Source organism: Triticum dicoccoides, chromosome 4B (genome assembly GCF_002162155.2).
Source record: "Triticum dicoccoides isolate Atlit2015 ecotype Zavitan chromosome 4B, WEW_v2.0, whole genome shotgun sequence".
Classification (NCBI taxonomy): Eukaryota; Viridiplantae; Streptophyta; class Magnoliopsida; order Poales; family Poaceae; genus Triticum; species Triticum dicoccoides.
The window spans coordinates 426,134,630-426,151,086 of record NC_041387.1 but is presented as its reverse complement, the minus strand read 5'-3'; the positions used below and the strand labels follow the sequence as shown (position 1 = coordinate 426,151,086).

General features: G+C 44.3%; 2 protein-coding genes and 1 non-coding gene across 5 annotated transcripts; all 3 read left to right on the top strand.

Moving 5' to 3' along the window:
- Positions 1–1,922: 1,922 nt before the first annotated feature.
- Positions 1,923–11,636, top strand: LOC119290664 (alpha-L-arabinofuranosidase 1-like). Of its 3 annotated transcripts, none has more exons than XM_037569297.1 (18): positions 1,923–2,074; positions 3,048–3,242; positions 3,724–3,778; positions 4,229–4,440; positions 4,723–4,844; positions 4,933–5,086; positions 5,726–5,795; positions 6,601–6,746; positions 6,841–6,886; positions 6,963–7,015; positions 7,663–7,807; positions 7,931–8,049; positions 8,151–8,222; positions 8,284–8,387; positions 8,475–8,531; positions 10,760–10,958; positions 11,032–11,175; positions 11,313–11,636. In XM_037569297.1, exons 2-18 carry the CDS (start codon positions 3,063–3,065, stop codon positions 11,469–11,471), a joined length of 2,037 nt encoding a protein of 678 aa, XP_037425194.1. In that variant the 5' UTR covers positions 1,923–2,074; positions 3,048–3,062; the 3' UTR covers positions 11,472–11,636. The 3 variants fall into 3 exon arrangements, with proteins under 3 accessions (XP_037425194.1, XP_037425195.1, XP_037425196.1); XM_037569298.1 differs by having other exon boundaries at positions 1,927–2,074; positions 3,057–3,242; XM_037569299.1 differs by lacking the exon at positions 1,923–2,074 and adding an exon at positions 3,352–3,453 and having other exon boundaries at positions 3,110–3,242.
- A 10-nt stretch (positions 11,637–11,646) lies between these two features.
- On the top strand, positions 11,647–11,719 carry TRNAE-CUC. The gene has a single exon. It is a non-coding gene; the product is annotated as a tRNA-Glu (tRNA).
- Positions 11,720–11,795: 76 nt separating this feature from the next.
- On the top strand, positions 11,796–16,061 carry LOC119290665 (aquaporin SIP2-1-like). The gene is made up of 3 exons (XM_037569300.1): positions 11,796–12,394; positions 14,509–14,766; positions 15,664–16,061. The coding sequence occupies exons 1-3, from the start codon at positions 12,065–12,067 to the stop codon at positions 15,835–15,837; spliced, it is 762 nt and encodes a 253-aa protein (XP_037425197.1). The 5' UTR covers positions 11,796–12,064; the 3' UTR covers positions 15,838–16,061.
- The last annotated feature ends 396 nt before the right edge of the window (positions 16,062–16,457 follow it).

Below are 16,457 nucleotides of genomic sequence, written 5' to 3'. Positions count from 1 at the left end.
ATCTCATCGAGAGGGGGTCAATGTCCATCAACATCTTCACCAGCACCATCTCATCTCAAACCTTAGTTCATCTTTTGTATTCAATCTTTGTCTCAAAACCTCAGATTGGTACCTGTGGGTTGCTAGTAGTGTTGATTACTCCTTGTAGTTGATGCTAGTTGGTTTATTCGGTGGAAGATCATATGTTCAGATCCTTAATGATATTTATTACTCCTTTGATTATGAACATGAATATGCTTTGTGAGTAGTTACGTTTGTTTCTGAGGACATGGGAGAAGTCTTCTTATAAGTAATCACGTGAATTTGGTATTCTTCGATATTTTGATGAGATGTATGTTGTCTTTCCTCTAGTGGTGTTATGTGAACGTCGACTACATGACACTTCATCATGATTTGGGCCTAGGGGAAGACATTGGAAAGTAGTAAATAGATGATGGGTTGCTAAAGTGGCAGAACCTTAAACCCTAGTTTATGCGTAGCTTCGTAAGGGGCTGATTTGGATCCACATGTTTCATGTTGTGGTTAGATTTATTATAATTCTTCTTTCATAGTTGCGGATGCTTGCGAGAGGGGTTAATCGTAAGTGAGAGGCTTGTCCAAGTAAGGACAACATCCAAGCACCGGTCCACCCACATATCAAATTATCAAACTAACAAACGTGAATCATATGAGCATGATGAAAACTAACTTGACAGTAATTCCCATGTGTCCCCAGGAGCGCTTTGCTTCTAGAAGAGTTCGTCCAGACTTATCCTTTGTTACAAAAGGATTTGGCCACCTTGTTGCACCGTTGTTACATTTATTACTTGTTACCCGTTACGAATTATCTTATCACAAAACTATTTATTTCCGATAATTTCATTGCTTGCAGAAAATACCTTACTGAAACCGCTTGTCATTTCCTTCTGCTCCTCGTTGCGTTCGATACTCTTACTTACCGAAAGGACGATGATAGATCCCCTATACTTGTGGGTCATCGCGCCTCCGATTGTAGTCACGCACGTCACACAGTGATGGCGTGCGTCATGCCAATGGATCCGACTGGGGGCACCCAGCGCCACTGGAACGCTGCCGACGCTCGGGCGCCATCCAAACGGCAGCCCCGCATTCGGCGACGCGACGATGCCCAAGTGGGCGAGCCCCCACCTCCTCCGTGATGAGGTTACCCTTCATCATCGCCACGGAGACTGGGAGGTGGACGGTGGTTGCTAGGGTTTGGGCGTGGTGTGGGAGGTGGCGGCGGCTACTACTATAGGCGCAGGTGAATATGATGGGCACACCTGATATGGCGAGGAAGGGGTTGGGTGGACACGGGTGGGGGACTAATGCTGCCATTGATGGGCCTCGGAATCCCCACCAGTGATGCATGTGGAAACCGCTGCATCGGGGGACGTGGTTGAACGACTAACCGACTGCGGCCTTCCACACATCAACGCTACATACTTACGGTACGACCAAGTGGGCGTACGTATGGTACGTGACACGTTGTGTGTGGGCGAGGTCGGGCGGGCGCCAACTTTTTTAATAATAACCATCATACCTTTTATTATGGCAGGATATAGGCAGCGAAATTACTACGATAAATTCTGCTGCAGTTGTTGTATGACTAGATAATGAATGGCGAGGATTCTTCCCAGAGATGCCGTCAACGCTGCCCATTATGGGTTGTACGTGTTGAAGTAATTACCGCGTCCGTCGATGTCGATGTGTTTAGAGGGGAGTGTCTTAATGCTAGTATTTGTTAAAAAAGGTATTTCGATTTAACTGAGTGCGCAACTAAAAATATAAATCAATCAGCCGGATAATGCTCTCGAAGTCTGGTCCCAGTTGACCTGTTCACCGCGATAAGCTCGACGCAAGACCAACGACTTGCCTAGCTTCGCAAGCAACGCAACCGATACCTCCGCGCCCGTCCACACGATCACGATCCGACGGGGCCGCCTCCCCCGCGGCCGCCTGCTCTCGACAGCGACGTCGACTCGTCGATGCGGGGGCGGAGACCTAGAAATGCTGCCCTCCGGCCCCGCTTCCTCCCCAAATCCGGCATTGGCGAGCTTCCGCAATCCCAAAAAAGGTCTCAGCTCGATCGATCTTCTTGCGCACCCTCTATTTTTGTGGTTAACTTTACTGCGCGAATGTTGCGATGCTTTCGATCGTTTAGAGCTTAGGCTTTGGTTGGCCAATGGTTCGTTTATGTTTAGAATGGGGATCAGCAGATGGTTCACTTGCTTGGTTGCCAACTTGCTTTACTTATACAACACACAATTTTACTGTGAAATGTTTGCTCTAAGCAGTCTATGTGTATGGCACGCTTTTGTTGCTATTTTGCGGAAATGCCCCTTTACCGTACTGTCTGTTACTCTGTTCTTTGTCCCTTTTAAGCCGGTTCCTGCATGCATTACTTGCTTCAAGCCTTGTTGTATGCTCTGCAAGTCTGACAGCTTCTCATGTCGGCCGAACATTAGTACACTATACTATAGTGCCAAGTGAAATGTTTGATGACTATTCCCCAATTCATAGGTTATTGTCACAGTTTTCGTTTTGGTACACTATGCCTTGTATATTTGTAGCAATTTGTTTTCATAAAGTTCCCTAAAAAAAGTTGGTTTCGGAAGGAGTGTTCAGGATGGCCTCTAGCGCAACTTAATTCGGGCCAAAACATTTCAATTGATTCCTTAAAGTAAACGTTTCAATTACTAGGGAAAAAATTCCTCAGGGCATATACAGTAATTAATTCAGTATACATTATGTGTATTGCTTTGATGGATGGCAAGAGAATGACAGTTCTGTGTTGCTTGTCCGCGATGAAGTGCAGCCCTGCAAAGTAAACTGCAAAATACAATACCCCTGTCGCAATCTGTTGGTGCTAACTTGTATTCTGGTCTTCTCTTGGCTTCACTTCTACTCCTACATTACTGCCCTGACTTAATTAATGTTTCATGTTCTTGCTTCTTCCCTGTCCATTGTAACTTTGATGCTCTGTGTTTCTGGGGTTGCAGTATATGTATTTGCGCAGAACGATCAATTAGTTACTGCTTTGGTTTCAGTTGTGACAGGTCGCAATGGCCGTCCCAAGAAGGTCTTTGGATGGCAGGTTGTTCTGGGTGCTGGGCCTTGTTTGTGCCATGTATCAGATATTTTTTGTTCGGTCAGCAGCGGGTCAAACAGCACAGTTGAGTGTGAATGCTTCACCTCAGAATACTCAGATGATTCCTGAGAATATGTTTGGCATCTTTTTCGAGGTCAGGTTAATTTTTAACTGTTGATTCATACATTGATTTTGAGTAGTTATATGAGCCACATATACTAGTAAATTCGTTCTCATACCCTATCAACACCATGCCTGTGCAGAGAGGGGCATGCTTTGACAACGTTGGACGATTTACTTGGCCAACTCAACAAACTCTGTGTTAGATGGCTACATATAGCCAACTGCAGCCCGCATAAATATTTGTATGATTGTGTGTTACTTTTGCATGTATAATTCACGAGCTGTAGAATTGCAACAAATAGATGTGATTCAGGATTTCAGTTAGTGATTACCCATGACTGTTTTCTGCAACTGAGGGACAATTTATTTGTGGCGGGACTAGCCAGCAAACCTGTTGGCTGCTTATTTCTCTAAAAGAATTCATGCAGCCGAACCTTGTAATACAGTGTTAGAGGTTATTTAGTTTTTGTACTTGGTTGAGGATTGTTGCTTATTATTGGTTTTACTTGTAGGAGATTAATCATGCCGGGGCTGGTGGGTTGTGGGCCGAACTTGTAAATAATAGAGGTAATGTGTTCTGATATCTGAGGTGTCAAAGATATACATGCACTTTGGTTTGTCTGATTGAAGTGGGTGCTCGTCATTTTGGCACTTCTTGGCGTATTACCTGCCATAGTTCAAAATTTTCACTTATAGTTAGTTTCCAGGGAAATTACTGCAGGGTCATAATCCTCTTTGCTCGAATTAACTGCTACTGATCTCTTTTGTAACTGTAGATTGTTTAATGAAAAGCTACTGACTAATTGTTTGTCTCATTCTGTTAATTACAGCTCTGTTACAACATTAGGTATTAGCGGCGACTAATCATTTATACATAATTCTTGTATGTGGTGAAGAGTTGTTTAGAGGACATGCAATTAGAAGTAGATAATGAGCTACACATTCTGTCCTACATTTGTGTGGTTCCCTTATGTTGGTTCTGTTTTATGTGCAAATCTCTAACAATTTAAGTTGCAGGTTTTGAAGCTGGTGGTCCTAATACTCCTTCAAACATTGACCCATGGTTGATAATTGGAGATGAATCGAACATTATTGTTGCAACCGACCGCTCATCCTGTTTTGCAACTAATCCAATCGCACTTCGGATGGAAGTACTTTGTGAATCTAGTGGAAATGATGTCTGCCCACCAGGAGGTGTCGGTATTTATAATCCTGGTTTCTGGGGCATGGTATGACTTTTACTTATCTAATCCAAATTCAGGATTCTGAATCTCATGTGACTTGAGCTTTTCTCATTTTCCATATACCTATTTAATACCAAGAGACAAGATATTAAGATCCATTAAACCTGGATCTTTTGCAGTCACTACTCATTAGTGACACACTGCTCACTGCATTAGGGTTGATACAGTATCTGTTATTTTCTTCTTCCTTTTAAACTTTTATATGTGAACAATATAAGTTTGTTTTGAGTATAACAATAAGAATTGCTTTCGCTACCGTGGTTGTAGAATATTGAGGAAGCGAAGGTTTATAAAGTCAGCATGTACATCAGGTCATCAGACTCCATGGATCTAACAGTTTCCTTGACAAGTTCAGATGGTCTTCAGAATCTAGCTGCTTATACCATCACGTAAGCAATATTGTGGTTTAATTTACCTACAGTTCAGCATTTATTATTACAACTATGGCTATGTTTGTTCTAATTCTTTCTTCTGTAGGGCTGATAAGGAAGATTTTAAAGAGTGGACGAAGGTTGAGTTTGATCTGCAATCAAGTGAAAGAAATTCCAACTCAAGGCTTCAGCTTACAACCAGAACAAGTGGCATTGTTTGGTTTGATCAAGTATCACTTATGCCATCTGATACTTACATGGTAATTTATTTTCCAATTATTATCTGGATATCGTCCTTTTCCTTTTGTATCATAACAGATGGCATGTTTTGACTGCGAAGTTCCCTTGCATCCACTAGAATTGAGAAACACAACATAGCAGTAAATATATATTCGATTATGCAACAACTATTTATGTTTCAATTATGAATTCAGATATCCATATTTTTTTTTACGACTCAATGAACTTAAGTTATTTGTCCATGGACAGCTTTGGCTCTGTAAATACAAAATTCTGTTGTGCAATTAACAACTATTTATGTTTCAGTTATCATGTCATAAATAAATCTAAACATTTAATAACCTGAGACCAGAGTTCTCACTAAACTTAGTTTGGGTACATGTATACGTATTGTTCAGCAAGCAGTTCTAGTAGTTCGCATTCAAATGTTTCTTAATACAGGTGCATTGGTCATAATTAAAATTGCACGGTGTACTTTTATGATACTTTTACCCCTGGAAATATCCACAAGATATCAAGTTATCTATTTGTGTATCTTTTGTAGCATTATCAATTTGTTCTTAATTTGCATATGACATATAATTTAAGAAGAAAAATGAATATTATCTAGAGTTTCCATCATTAATTACAATGTATCTTTCGATCATTTTCCTTTTCAGGGGCATGGTTGTCGTAAAGATCTTGCGTCTATGCTGGCAAATCTAAAGCCTAAATTTTTGAAATTCCCAGGTTTGTCACTGTTCTTTTCATCTTTCATCTGTGATTCATATCAAAAGGTGAAGATATTATGCCTTGTAGTTAATATGTGGTAGAAGTTCCATGATTTTTTGCACTACAAGATTGTACAGTGTACTGTGAATATTGTACAATTTCTATGTCTAAAAGCCAGCTTACGTTTTCAAGTATTCAATGACATATGTTAATTGTTCTTTTTTCTCAACCATGTATTTCTGCACTTAAGAGTACAATATTAGACTGGGTAGACTCGTGGTAATGAACTAAACTAGTACTGTATTAGATACATATTCTTCTCTCTATCATTATATGTGCTATGACTGAACGAAGATACCTTGTAAAATTATAAGCAACTGATACTATCAGTTGCCACTGAATCATCTTGGTTGACACAAAACTTCTTCACACACAGTTTATGGGTTTGGCATAACAAACTGCATGAACATGATTTACTACGCGGATAAAAGTTCACTCTAGAAAGATTTTTTTCATTTTCTTGCTTCAAATGCTCTGGCAGCATACCAAACAGGCTATTGGCGCTTAGGTGTTTTTGAGGTTTCAAATAATCATTTGATTTTTCCCTCAGTATATGTAGCTGTGGTTGGTAGATTTTGTAACATAAACTGTATAAAGAAGTTGTGTGTCGAACAACATGATTCAGTGGCAAGTAGTAATAGTCAGTACAATAAGCTCTGAAGATTTTGTAACATAAGGTTAAAACTAAGAAAATAGGTTAAAGCTCAGTTGTGATTAAACATTGATTTCTGGAGATTGATAGTATGCTGATTACATGTTTTAGGTGGAAACTATGTCATGGGAAACTATCTGTCAAATGCATTTCGCTGGAGTGAAACTGTTGGACCCTGGGAGGAGAGACCTGGTCATTTTAATGATGTTTGGGGCTACTGGACTGATGATGGACTTGGATTCTTTGAGTTCCTTCAAGTGAGTAAAAAACCCTACTGCTTGACTTCGATCTGGAAATCGTCAGACAATTGCAAACAGTCTAAAGCTGAGATTTGTTATTTTATTACTGTAGTTAGCAGAAGACCTTGGTGCTTGCCCAGTTTGGGTGGTCAATGATGGTAATTACTATGTGTAGGAAGTAAAAATGATTGTTTGCTAATCTGGTGATGTGATCAATTCTTTTCATTGTGGCAGGGGCTAGCCGAAATGAACAAGTGCCATCTGCCACAATAGCTGCTTTTGTAAAGGTATGTTCTTGAATATTGTTATATACATTTTTTCACGTGCCATGTTCTGTATCTATTCCTCCCTTAGTAGGTTTTCTTATTTTCTGAGCATTAATCTAACAAAGTAAAGATTACAATTGCCTATTTACTCTCTTTACTGAATTTATTCTCCAATAATAAGGAAAGAATTACACGATAAATGAATCATCCATTTATTTTAAAAGCCATCTCAGTAAAGAACCAAGTAGAATAGAAAATTAAATACAGACATAATCTTGTCACTTAGGATTCAGAAATGGCATCCCTAGGGTGAATAGTCAGAATGGAATCTGCTAAATATAATCATATATTTGTGCTTAGGCAATGTATTTTTTATAGAAACAAGTGCATATTGCTAATTACTATATTTGGATGCATAATTGAACAATCACTTGGTCTATATTCTGTCTGTTACTACAAATCTCTAATGTCTAGGCTACAGTCTGGCATGAATATCTGGGAAATGACTAAATATATATCAAAAGTCAAAATGGAATATCTTACATGCCTAGCTGAAGGATGCCATGCATAATGATCTTAATTAGGATTGCGAGTAAGTGATGTTTCTTAACAATACTTGTTTCCATTTGTAAGAAATTGTTGTTATTTGAATTTCTTTGCTTTTGCAGGATGTTGTTGACGGCATTGACTTTGCGAGGGGAGACCCTGGGACTTCATGGGGTTCAGTTCGTGCAGCAATGGGACACCCAGAGCCCTTTCAGCTTAATTATATTTCTATGGGAAATCAGGAATGCTCAATGCACTACTATAAAGGTTAATTTATATATCTCTTGGTTTCTTCACATTTTCTTCATGGATGGCAATACAGGAAAGCAACCTTTATCGAAGCTGCATTTAAACAAATATCTCTGAGTTTTCTCTTGTCTGTACTTGTAGAGAATTACCGCAAGTTCTATTCTGCAATAAAAGCATCCTACCCAGATATCAAAATCATATCCAGCTGTGATAGATCTACCATTTCACCGGTCGAACCTGCTGATCTGTATGATGTTCATGTAAAGACTGTTGCTTGGTCTTCACTTAGATAAAGTATATATATTCAGCTTTAAATAAATGAATAATACGTTGGCAATGTTTCACATTCGCTCTGTGGTAGGTCTATACCTCATCTGGTGATATGTTTTCCAAATCTAGCATGTTTGACAGCACACCCCGGGGCGGACCGAAGGTACGAGCATTAACATCAATTCTCATACTTACAACTAACCGATACCCTGTGTAAATTTTAGGCAATTGTTAGTGAATATGCTGTGACCGGAAATGATGCTGGCCGAGGAACACTAGTAGCTGCTCTAGCTGAAGCTGCATTTCTTATTGGATTAGAAAGAAACAGGTTCTTGTATTCTACTTCTGGTTTGGCATCATGGTGATGATAGCAGTCATTTTGAACTTGCGTGTTTTACCAACTTTTTGTACGCAGCGACGCGGTTGAAATGGCAAGTTGTGCTCCACTCTTCGTAAATGACAATGATCACAGGTAAATGATTTAACTTCCTGAATCAATAAATCAGTCACAGTGTACTTCTGGAAACGTGCCACAGTTTGTCTACGTGAAGTTAAGCTAAAATTTTGGATAATCCATTGACTTGAATTCTGTAGAGAGATGGAAGGATGGTAGAAACTAGGGTTCTACCGGGTCTAGGCCGGAGGTTGTAGGGGAAGGAGGGAGCTGGTCGTGGACGAACTCGCGGACGGCGGCGGCTGGGCGCCGTCGTGCGCGAGGAGGCGGCGGCTGAGAGGAAGATGGCGCAGGGAAGGAGGCGGCTAGGGTTAGTTCTCCCGGCTCCCTAAGGAAGCCGAGAAAATATGATTGCTTCTTTGCTTGATTAGATTGATACATCTCCTCTCCTTATATAGAGAGGTTTACTTGACTCCCAAGCCCCTAATAACGATAATTGGGCTAAGCCCCTAATAACGATAAGATAGACTGGGCCACAACTAACTGGGCTAAGCCCCTAACATGCCGGTCATAACACTTCTCCCCGCCTGCACAAACAGCTCGTCCTCGAGCTGGAAGGCGGGGAAGCGCTTGCGGAACTCCTCGAGGTGATCAACCGTCGCCAAACACCTCCACGGCAGCTGGGGCGGGCAGGTCGCCGAGCCCGGCGGTGGCGTCCTCCTCCTCAATGTAGTCCGCAGCCTCCAGGTAGAAGAGTTGCGGGCAGACGTGGCCGGGCGCGTAGGGCTCGTCGCAGTTCAAGCACAACCCTTGGTGGCGACGCTCGAGTTGCTCGGCCGAGGTGAGCCGGCGGGACGGGCGCGCCGCGATCGCGGCGAGGGGTGCCGTGGAAACCTGAGTAGGCCGACCCTGCGCGGGAACGTCCGGCCCGGGTGGCGGCCCAGCGGCCCGGGACGGTGATGCCTGCTGGATGGCCACCGCGCGGCGCTCGAATGCGCGGGCGTAGTACATGGCCGTCTGGAGGTCCTGGGGTCCCCGCAGCTCCACGTCCACGCGGATATGATCCGGCAGACCGCCGACGAAGAGCTCGGCCCGCTGGCGAGCCGTTACGCCGGGCGCGTGGCACGCCAGGGCCTAAAAGCGGTCGGCGAAGTCCTGCACCGTGGAGGTGAAGTGGAGGCGGCCGAGTTCCGCCAGCCGGCTCCCGCGTATCGGCGGCCCGAAGTGAAGGAGGCATAGCTCGCGAAAGCGCTCCCATGGGGGCATGCCGCCCTCGTCTTGCTCGAGGGCGTAGTACCACGTCTGTGCGGTGCCCCGAAGGTGATATGAGGCGAGCCAGGTGCGTTCCGACGCGAGCGTGCGTTGCCCCTGAAAGAATTGCTCACACTGGTTGAGCCAGTTGAGGGGGTCCTCGGCGCCGTCGTAGGTGGCGAAGTCGAGCTTGGCGAAGCGCGGCGGTGTCTGAGCATGACCGCAGTGAGCGTACGGCTCGGCGGTACGGAGCAGGGAAGAGGATGGCGTCGGGCCGGTGTGCACAGGTGGTCCGCTGGGAAGCAGTGGCCCGGCCAAGTAGAGGCATATCCCCTGGACGGCTGTGACAAGATCGTTGAGGACGCCGGTGAGTTCCGTCGGGGAGTAGACCAGCGGCGCGGTGGAGGGTGGTGGCGACGGACCGGTGGAGGGGGGCGGCGACTGACCGGTGGAGGCGCCGGCGGTGGAGCCCGGCGGCGCGGTGGGGAGGGCCAACGGCGCGGTGGAGAGGATCGGCGGCGGTGCGGTGGTGGTGGGCAGCGGCGGAATTGGTGGTGCTGAAGACATGGTCGAAACCGAGCTACCTGATACCAAACTGGTAGAAACTAGGGTTCTACCGGGTCTAGGCCGGTGGTTGTAGGGGAAGGAGGGAGCTGGTCGTGGACGAACTCGCGGCCGCCGGCGGCTGGGCGCCGTCGTGCGCGAGGAGGCGGCGGCTGAGAGGAAGATGGCGCAGGAAAGGAGGCGGCTAGGGTTAGTTCTCCCGGCTCCCTGAGGAAGCCGAGCAAATATGATTGCTTCTTTGCTTGATTAGATTGATACATCTCCTCTCCTTATATAGAGAGGTTTACTTGACTCTCAAGCCCCTAATAACGATAATTGGGCTAAGCCCCTAATAACGATAAGATAGACTGGGCCACAACTAACTGGGCTAAGCCCCTAACATGCCGGTCATAACAAAGGATATCTAGAGAGAGAAATACACTCGTACATCATTACAATTTTTCTACTGATGCCTGTGCCATCCATGAGAATACGTTTATGCTTAATAATAGGTGGAGTCCAGATGCCATAGTCTTCAACTCATGGCAGCACTATGGATGTCCAAACTACTGGATGTTACACTTCTTCAAGGAGTCAAGCGGCGCGGCACTTCATCCATCTACCATTCATGTATCGAACTATAACCAACTGGTCGCATCGGCTATCACGTGGCAGAATTCTAAAGATGGAAATACCTACCTAAAAATAAAGGTGCATTTATTCCCTTGTCCCGGAATTAAACTGAGCTGATGAAAATTGAAATAACCAAATCCGTTTATGTCAGGTTCTCAATTTCGGCAACAAGGCTATAGATCTTAGTATCTCTATAACTGGGCTGGAGAATGAGGTTCAGACATTTGGATCCATAAAGACGGTACTTACATCTGGTTCCCTACGGGATGAGAACTCCTTCCAGCAACCAGACAAGGTATGCTACATTGACTTGTTGTCAGTAACCGAAATTCAATTCAGAATTGTTCCGTGTTGGATTAGTAGCTGTAGTGGTGCTTGTAAATTGCAATGTTCATAATGTTTTGTCTTGAACTTTTGTTTGGAATGCAATAGGTGGTGCCGGTGGAAAGCCCGATAAGCAATGCGAGGGAGGAGATGAGCCTTGTACTGGATCCATACTCCCTCACCTCGTTTGATCTCCTCTTGGACCTGAAGTCAAGCTTGCAGATGATGCATTCAGTCCCGGAGTCAAGCTTGCATTCAAGTATGTGAATACAAAAAGGAATGCGATAGACGAGAGAGCTGTCTCCCAATGCAAAACATGAATTTGGATTAAACATAAACTAATATGGCCGTGTGTGGATGTATACACATAAATACGCAGGTTAAAGGGCAAGTGATTATGATTATCGATATGGTTCAGACTCTAAAGCTTAAGAACATGTCCTCCGTCGTAGTCTAGGTGGTTAGGATACTCGGCTCTCACCCGAGAGACCCGGGTTCAAGTCCCGGCGACGGAAACTTTTTGCCGTTTTTGGCGAAAAAGATTTCCTATATTTTTGAAAGGAACTGCGTCCTTCAAACGACAGTATTCACAAACATGTCGAAAATATTCTCCGATGCTCCCGCTGCGAGCAATCATTGACGCGCACCACTACGGCAGAGGTTTCCTCCTTCCTTGGCCCTCGTGCTCGTGGCCATCCTAATAAGGGAATCTATTCTTAACCCGCTCCCAATTTTAAAATTCCAAATTTCTCGCTCGCCTCCTCCATATAATCCCGGCAGCTGGAGAATCTCTCGCGGTCGCGGCCACGAAAGCACCGGAGGCAGCCACCGCCTCTGCCCGCTCCCCCCAACGCCCGCCCATGGCTCCGGCTCCGGCTCCGGCTCCGGCGTCCAGCGGCCGCATCCGGCCGTGGCTGGTGGTTGGCGACCTGGTCCTGGCGGTGCTGTGGGTGTGCGCGGGCGCGCTGGTGAAGTTGGCCGTGTACAACGTGCTCGGACTTGGGGGCCGCCCGGAGGGGGAAGCCGCCAAGGTCTCGCTCTCTGTCGTCTACATGTTCCTCTTCGCCTGGCTCGAATCCGCCACCGGCGGCGCCTCCTACAACCCGCTCACCGCCATCTCCGGCGCCCTGGCCTCCCGCGGTGGCCTCGCCCTCTACCTCTTCACCGTCTTCGTACGGGTCCCTGCGCAGGTGATTAGTCGCTCTGTCTCGTCCTTTCATCTCTCTCTCTCTCTCTATATATATATATATATTAATATACTTGAGACTTGAGAGGAACACTTACCTATTCTTTTCAAGAGAGGAGCCGTCACAATCTGACCAGTACTCCTACCTATTTGAGGGCCATATGATCTTATAATATACTAGTATCTCATAACCAATCCATGAGGTATTTTCGTTGCTACTCTATGCTACTACCATCGACATGCATTTCTTCGATATTGGACAACTTTGTTACAACGGGCAGCTATAGCAAGTGGTGCCAAAATGCCAAAATCTGAACATGACACTAGTATTTGACCACATTATGGATGCCCTAAGCTAATACGTAGTACTATATTTTTCGCTTTTATGTTATGGGCACACGTGGATACATATAATATTAAAGAACAGAAAAGCTTTTTTTTTTGAGAATTTTTCATTCATATCACGAATCAGTACAAAGTAGTTTGACCCTTACAAACACACTGAAATGCAAACACAAAGGACCATGAACACCTAGAGTACCTTAAGACAACCATAACACAAGATCTCCGGAGCCTAGTGTCATCATCCCTGAATCTTGAGAGAAGACCCCTGCACCAAAAGGATCTGCAACCAGTCGCAAACAGGTCATCATCTTCGACCATGGTACAATTGCCGCCACGCTGCTTCCTCCTTTCTTGACACCAGCGCTGAGGGGGCATGGGCATCAATCCAACACACCTGCAACAGCCGTCGCCATCTTTGGCTTTGAGTACTGCGAAAAGTGTCCCTTCCGAAAGGAAGAGAACTCGAGTCATCCGACCGGTCTAGCACCGCGGCCGGGCTATCCGCCCGGGCAAAGCAGGATCTCCCACCAGCATCAGCGCAGAGGAAGAAGAAGAACAGCAGTAGCAAATCATACCAACAAGGAAGAAGAAAGGTCTTCGTCTCGCTGCATCCATCGCCCATCTGAGGACCCAAACGGCCAGTGCCGATGGACCTCCAGCCACCATAGCCCGCGACCTCGACGAGATCCGGGGATCCCCAACCCCGCTGGCTCCTAGACACAGGCAAAAGCCTCGCCTGACCGCGAACGGAGCCCGGAGAAACTTATTCCGACGCGACACCACCGCAACAGCCTCGGCAGCGTCTCCCTCAACCCTAACCCTACCACACACCCACCTAGCGAACAGACCCGAGGTTCCCCTCCCTCCTGCCGCCGGAGCGGCCGACGGAGAGAGAGGGAACCGACGGCGTCACCGGCGGCGCGCAAGGGAAACCTGGTCGCCTCCTTGATCGCCTCGTGCGATCCTATAATCGTGGGTCCCTTTCTGGCAACTGTGTTAAGTTTTTACTAAAGGATAAAGAACAGAAAGGCTTTGTAGGTAATTGTGTGGGCAAAATCTGTGGGCATGTGGCATAATGCAGTACTATTAATCTGTGGTCAATTTTGTCACTTCAGATGTGATATAGATTGATAGCGTAACATAACATCTGTGTTGGCATTGGCATGTAGATGATTTCTAGAGATTCTACAAGAGACAGCATATATCATGTGTTACGAAACTTTCTGTTTTTGTTCAAATGATGAAATCGGTGGGAAGGGAGAGATGAACCATCAGATCTATTTAATTCATGTTGAACAATAGATGTTTCATACTCTCTCTGTTGCAAGAAAGATGTTTCATGCTTTTATTTGATCCGCAAACCGTAGAACAATAGTTCTACGGTATATTTTTCATATATTATCTATAGTATGTTACAAGGGGAAAGGACAAAAAAGAAAGGCCTGAGAGGCCAAAACAGAGTTAGGGGCTAGCCAATGCCTGCTCTTGGAAAAAAAAACATGATTTACAGGTTGCTATCTATCCACCAGTGAAAGGCATGAACATGCTTCTCTTTTATTTTGAATTGCAACAACTTGAGATCTTGCTTGATGTAATATCTCCAGGCCTGAAGATATTTTTGGAGATGTTTCATACTTTTGGAGGGGAAAGATACTTCTTTCCTTTTTTGAAAAATGATCATTTTTCTCTTTGGCTGATCTGCCTGTTTCGTGTAGCCATGTTGATTTATGGATCTGCACGTCTGTCTAACATTTGACGTTGTTTGGTTATCAGGTGATTGGGGCGGTTATTGGAGTGATGCTCATGCGATTCGCATTCCCTAAAGTAGGTAAAGGAGCTGCGTTAAGTGTCGGTGTTCATCATGGGGCTTTAACTGAAGGACTGGCAACCTTAATGGTCGTGATGGTGTCATTGACACTTAAAAAGAAAGAACAGGGGTTCTTTGTGAAGACATGGATTGCCAGCATTTGGAAAATGACGATTCATATCCTTAGCTCAGATATGACTGGAGGAATTATGAACCCTGCATCTGTAAGTGTTATCTACACCTAATGTCATGAGACTGTTGTAGAAATTAACCTCTTGAACTTGAACTACAACACATGTGCATAACTTCGATACGAATCTAATACAAATCATCGAAATAGTATGCATACACATATATGGCAGCACTAATTTTGTTCTGGTTGCCAGTACATTTCTGCTAGCCAGCACTCCATAATATTATGTTCCGCTGCAATGTGTGGTGATCAGTTGATATGTGAAATGTTCATATCATCCAAGTGTGCCATGGTGATATCAAACTTTGGCCATAAAATCAAACAGTTTGTAAGTTGTCTAAATGGTTTTACATGCATACATTTTTCTTGTCATCTCAAAGATGTTGCATTGATGCTTTCAAATACTTCAAAAAGGTCATGGTATATCACACCAACTAACAGTTTGACAGATGTCCACTGCTAGCAAATACTCCGTCCGTTCCAGAATATAAGGTGTATTGATTTCCGTGCAAGTCAACCATTTGAATATTTGACCAAAATAACAATATCCGCAATTCCTAATAGATAAAATATGAAACTACTCCCTCCGTCCCATAATATAAGAACTGTTTCAGTTTGAAAAACGTTCTTATATTATGGGACGGAGGGAGTACTTTTTATGATGGATCAAGTGATATATATTTCGTATTGTGAATGTTGACATATTTTTCTTAAAATATGGTCAAACTTGCACTCATTTGACTTTTGAAAAAACAAATACACCTTATATAAAGGAACGGAGGGAGTAGCTATCGAACTTAGTGATAAACCATGAATGCGTTTTTATTCACAGTAGAGTAACACCTGACATGCATTTTTAGCTTGCTACATCTAATTCTTGTGATTGAACTTCAGTTATCTAATGATTCACTTGTGTTATATTCTGCAGGCCTTTGCTTGGGCCTATGCTCGTGGAGATCACACATCATTTGACCACCTACTGGTATATTGGCTCGCACCCCTCCAAGCAACCCTTGTAGGAGTATGGGTGGTTACCTTCTTAACTAAACCCAAGAATACCAAGGAGCAAGCAGCAGATAAAAACAAGAACAAAAAGGAATAAACTTCAGGAAGTGAGCCATCGCCTGGTTGGGGAGTGGATGTACATACAGTACCAGCGCCTGGGTTGAAGTCCCCATGGGCTTGAATTTAGGTTCTATTTGGCTTTCCTTCAAGTATTCCTTCAAAGAAAGAAGGATCATTGTTATTGTGGGAGTGGTGTCCACCATTTTTTCTGGAGCAAGAACTCCAGATCATATTATCATTAATTATTCTAAAATGTTCATCTGTCAGCATGTTGAAGCCTTACCTCCGTCCCAAATTACTTGACTTTTTAGTGTTGGATACATCCGTATCTAGACAAATCTAAGACGAGTAATTTGGGACGGAGGGAGTAGTATTTTTTTTATGTGTGCTAAAATGTTCCAGGCATATTTTGGGAAACAGTAGGGAGGAGATGATACAACTCAATCGCGATCAAGACTGTTGAACTCATCACCTGTCTCGCACAGACTGACAATTGACATTTTGTTTTCCTGCAATTTATCAGTGTGTCCTGCAAGTCTCATTCTACATAGCGAGACTGGAAATGCAGTGTGGTCTAGGTCCTCTAGTTCCTAGAAAACCAATCAGTTTAGGATATCGTTGGCAATATACCATAAGTTAATACTCCTACATGAGTGG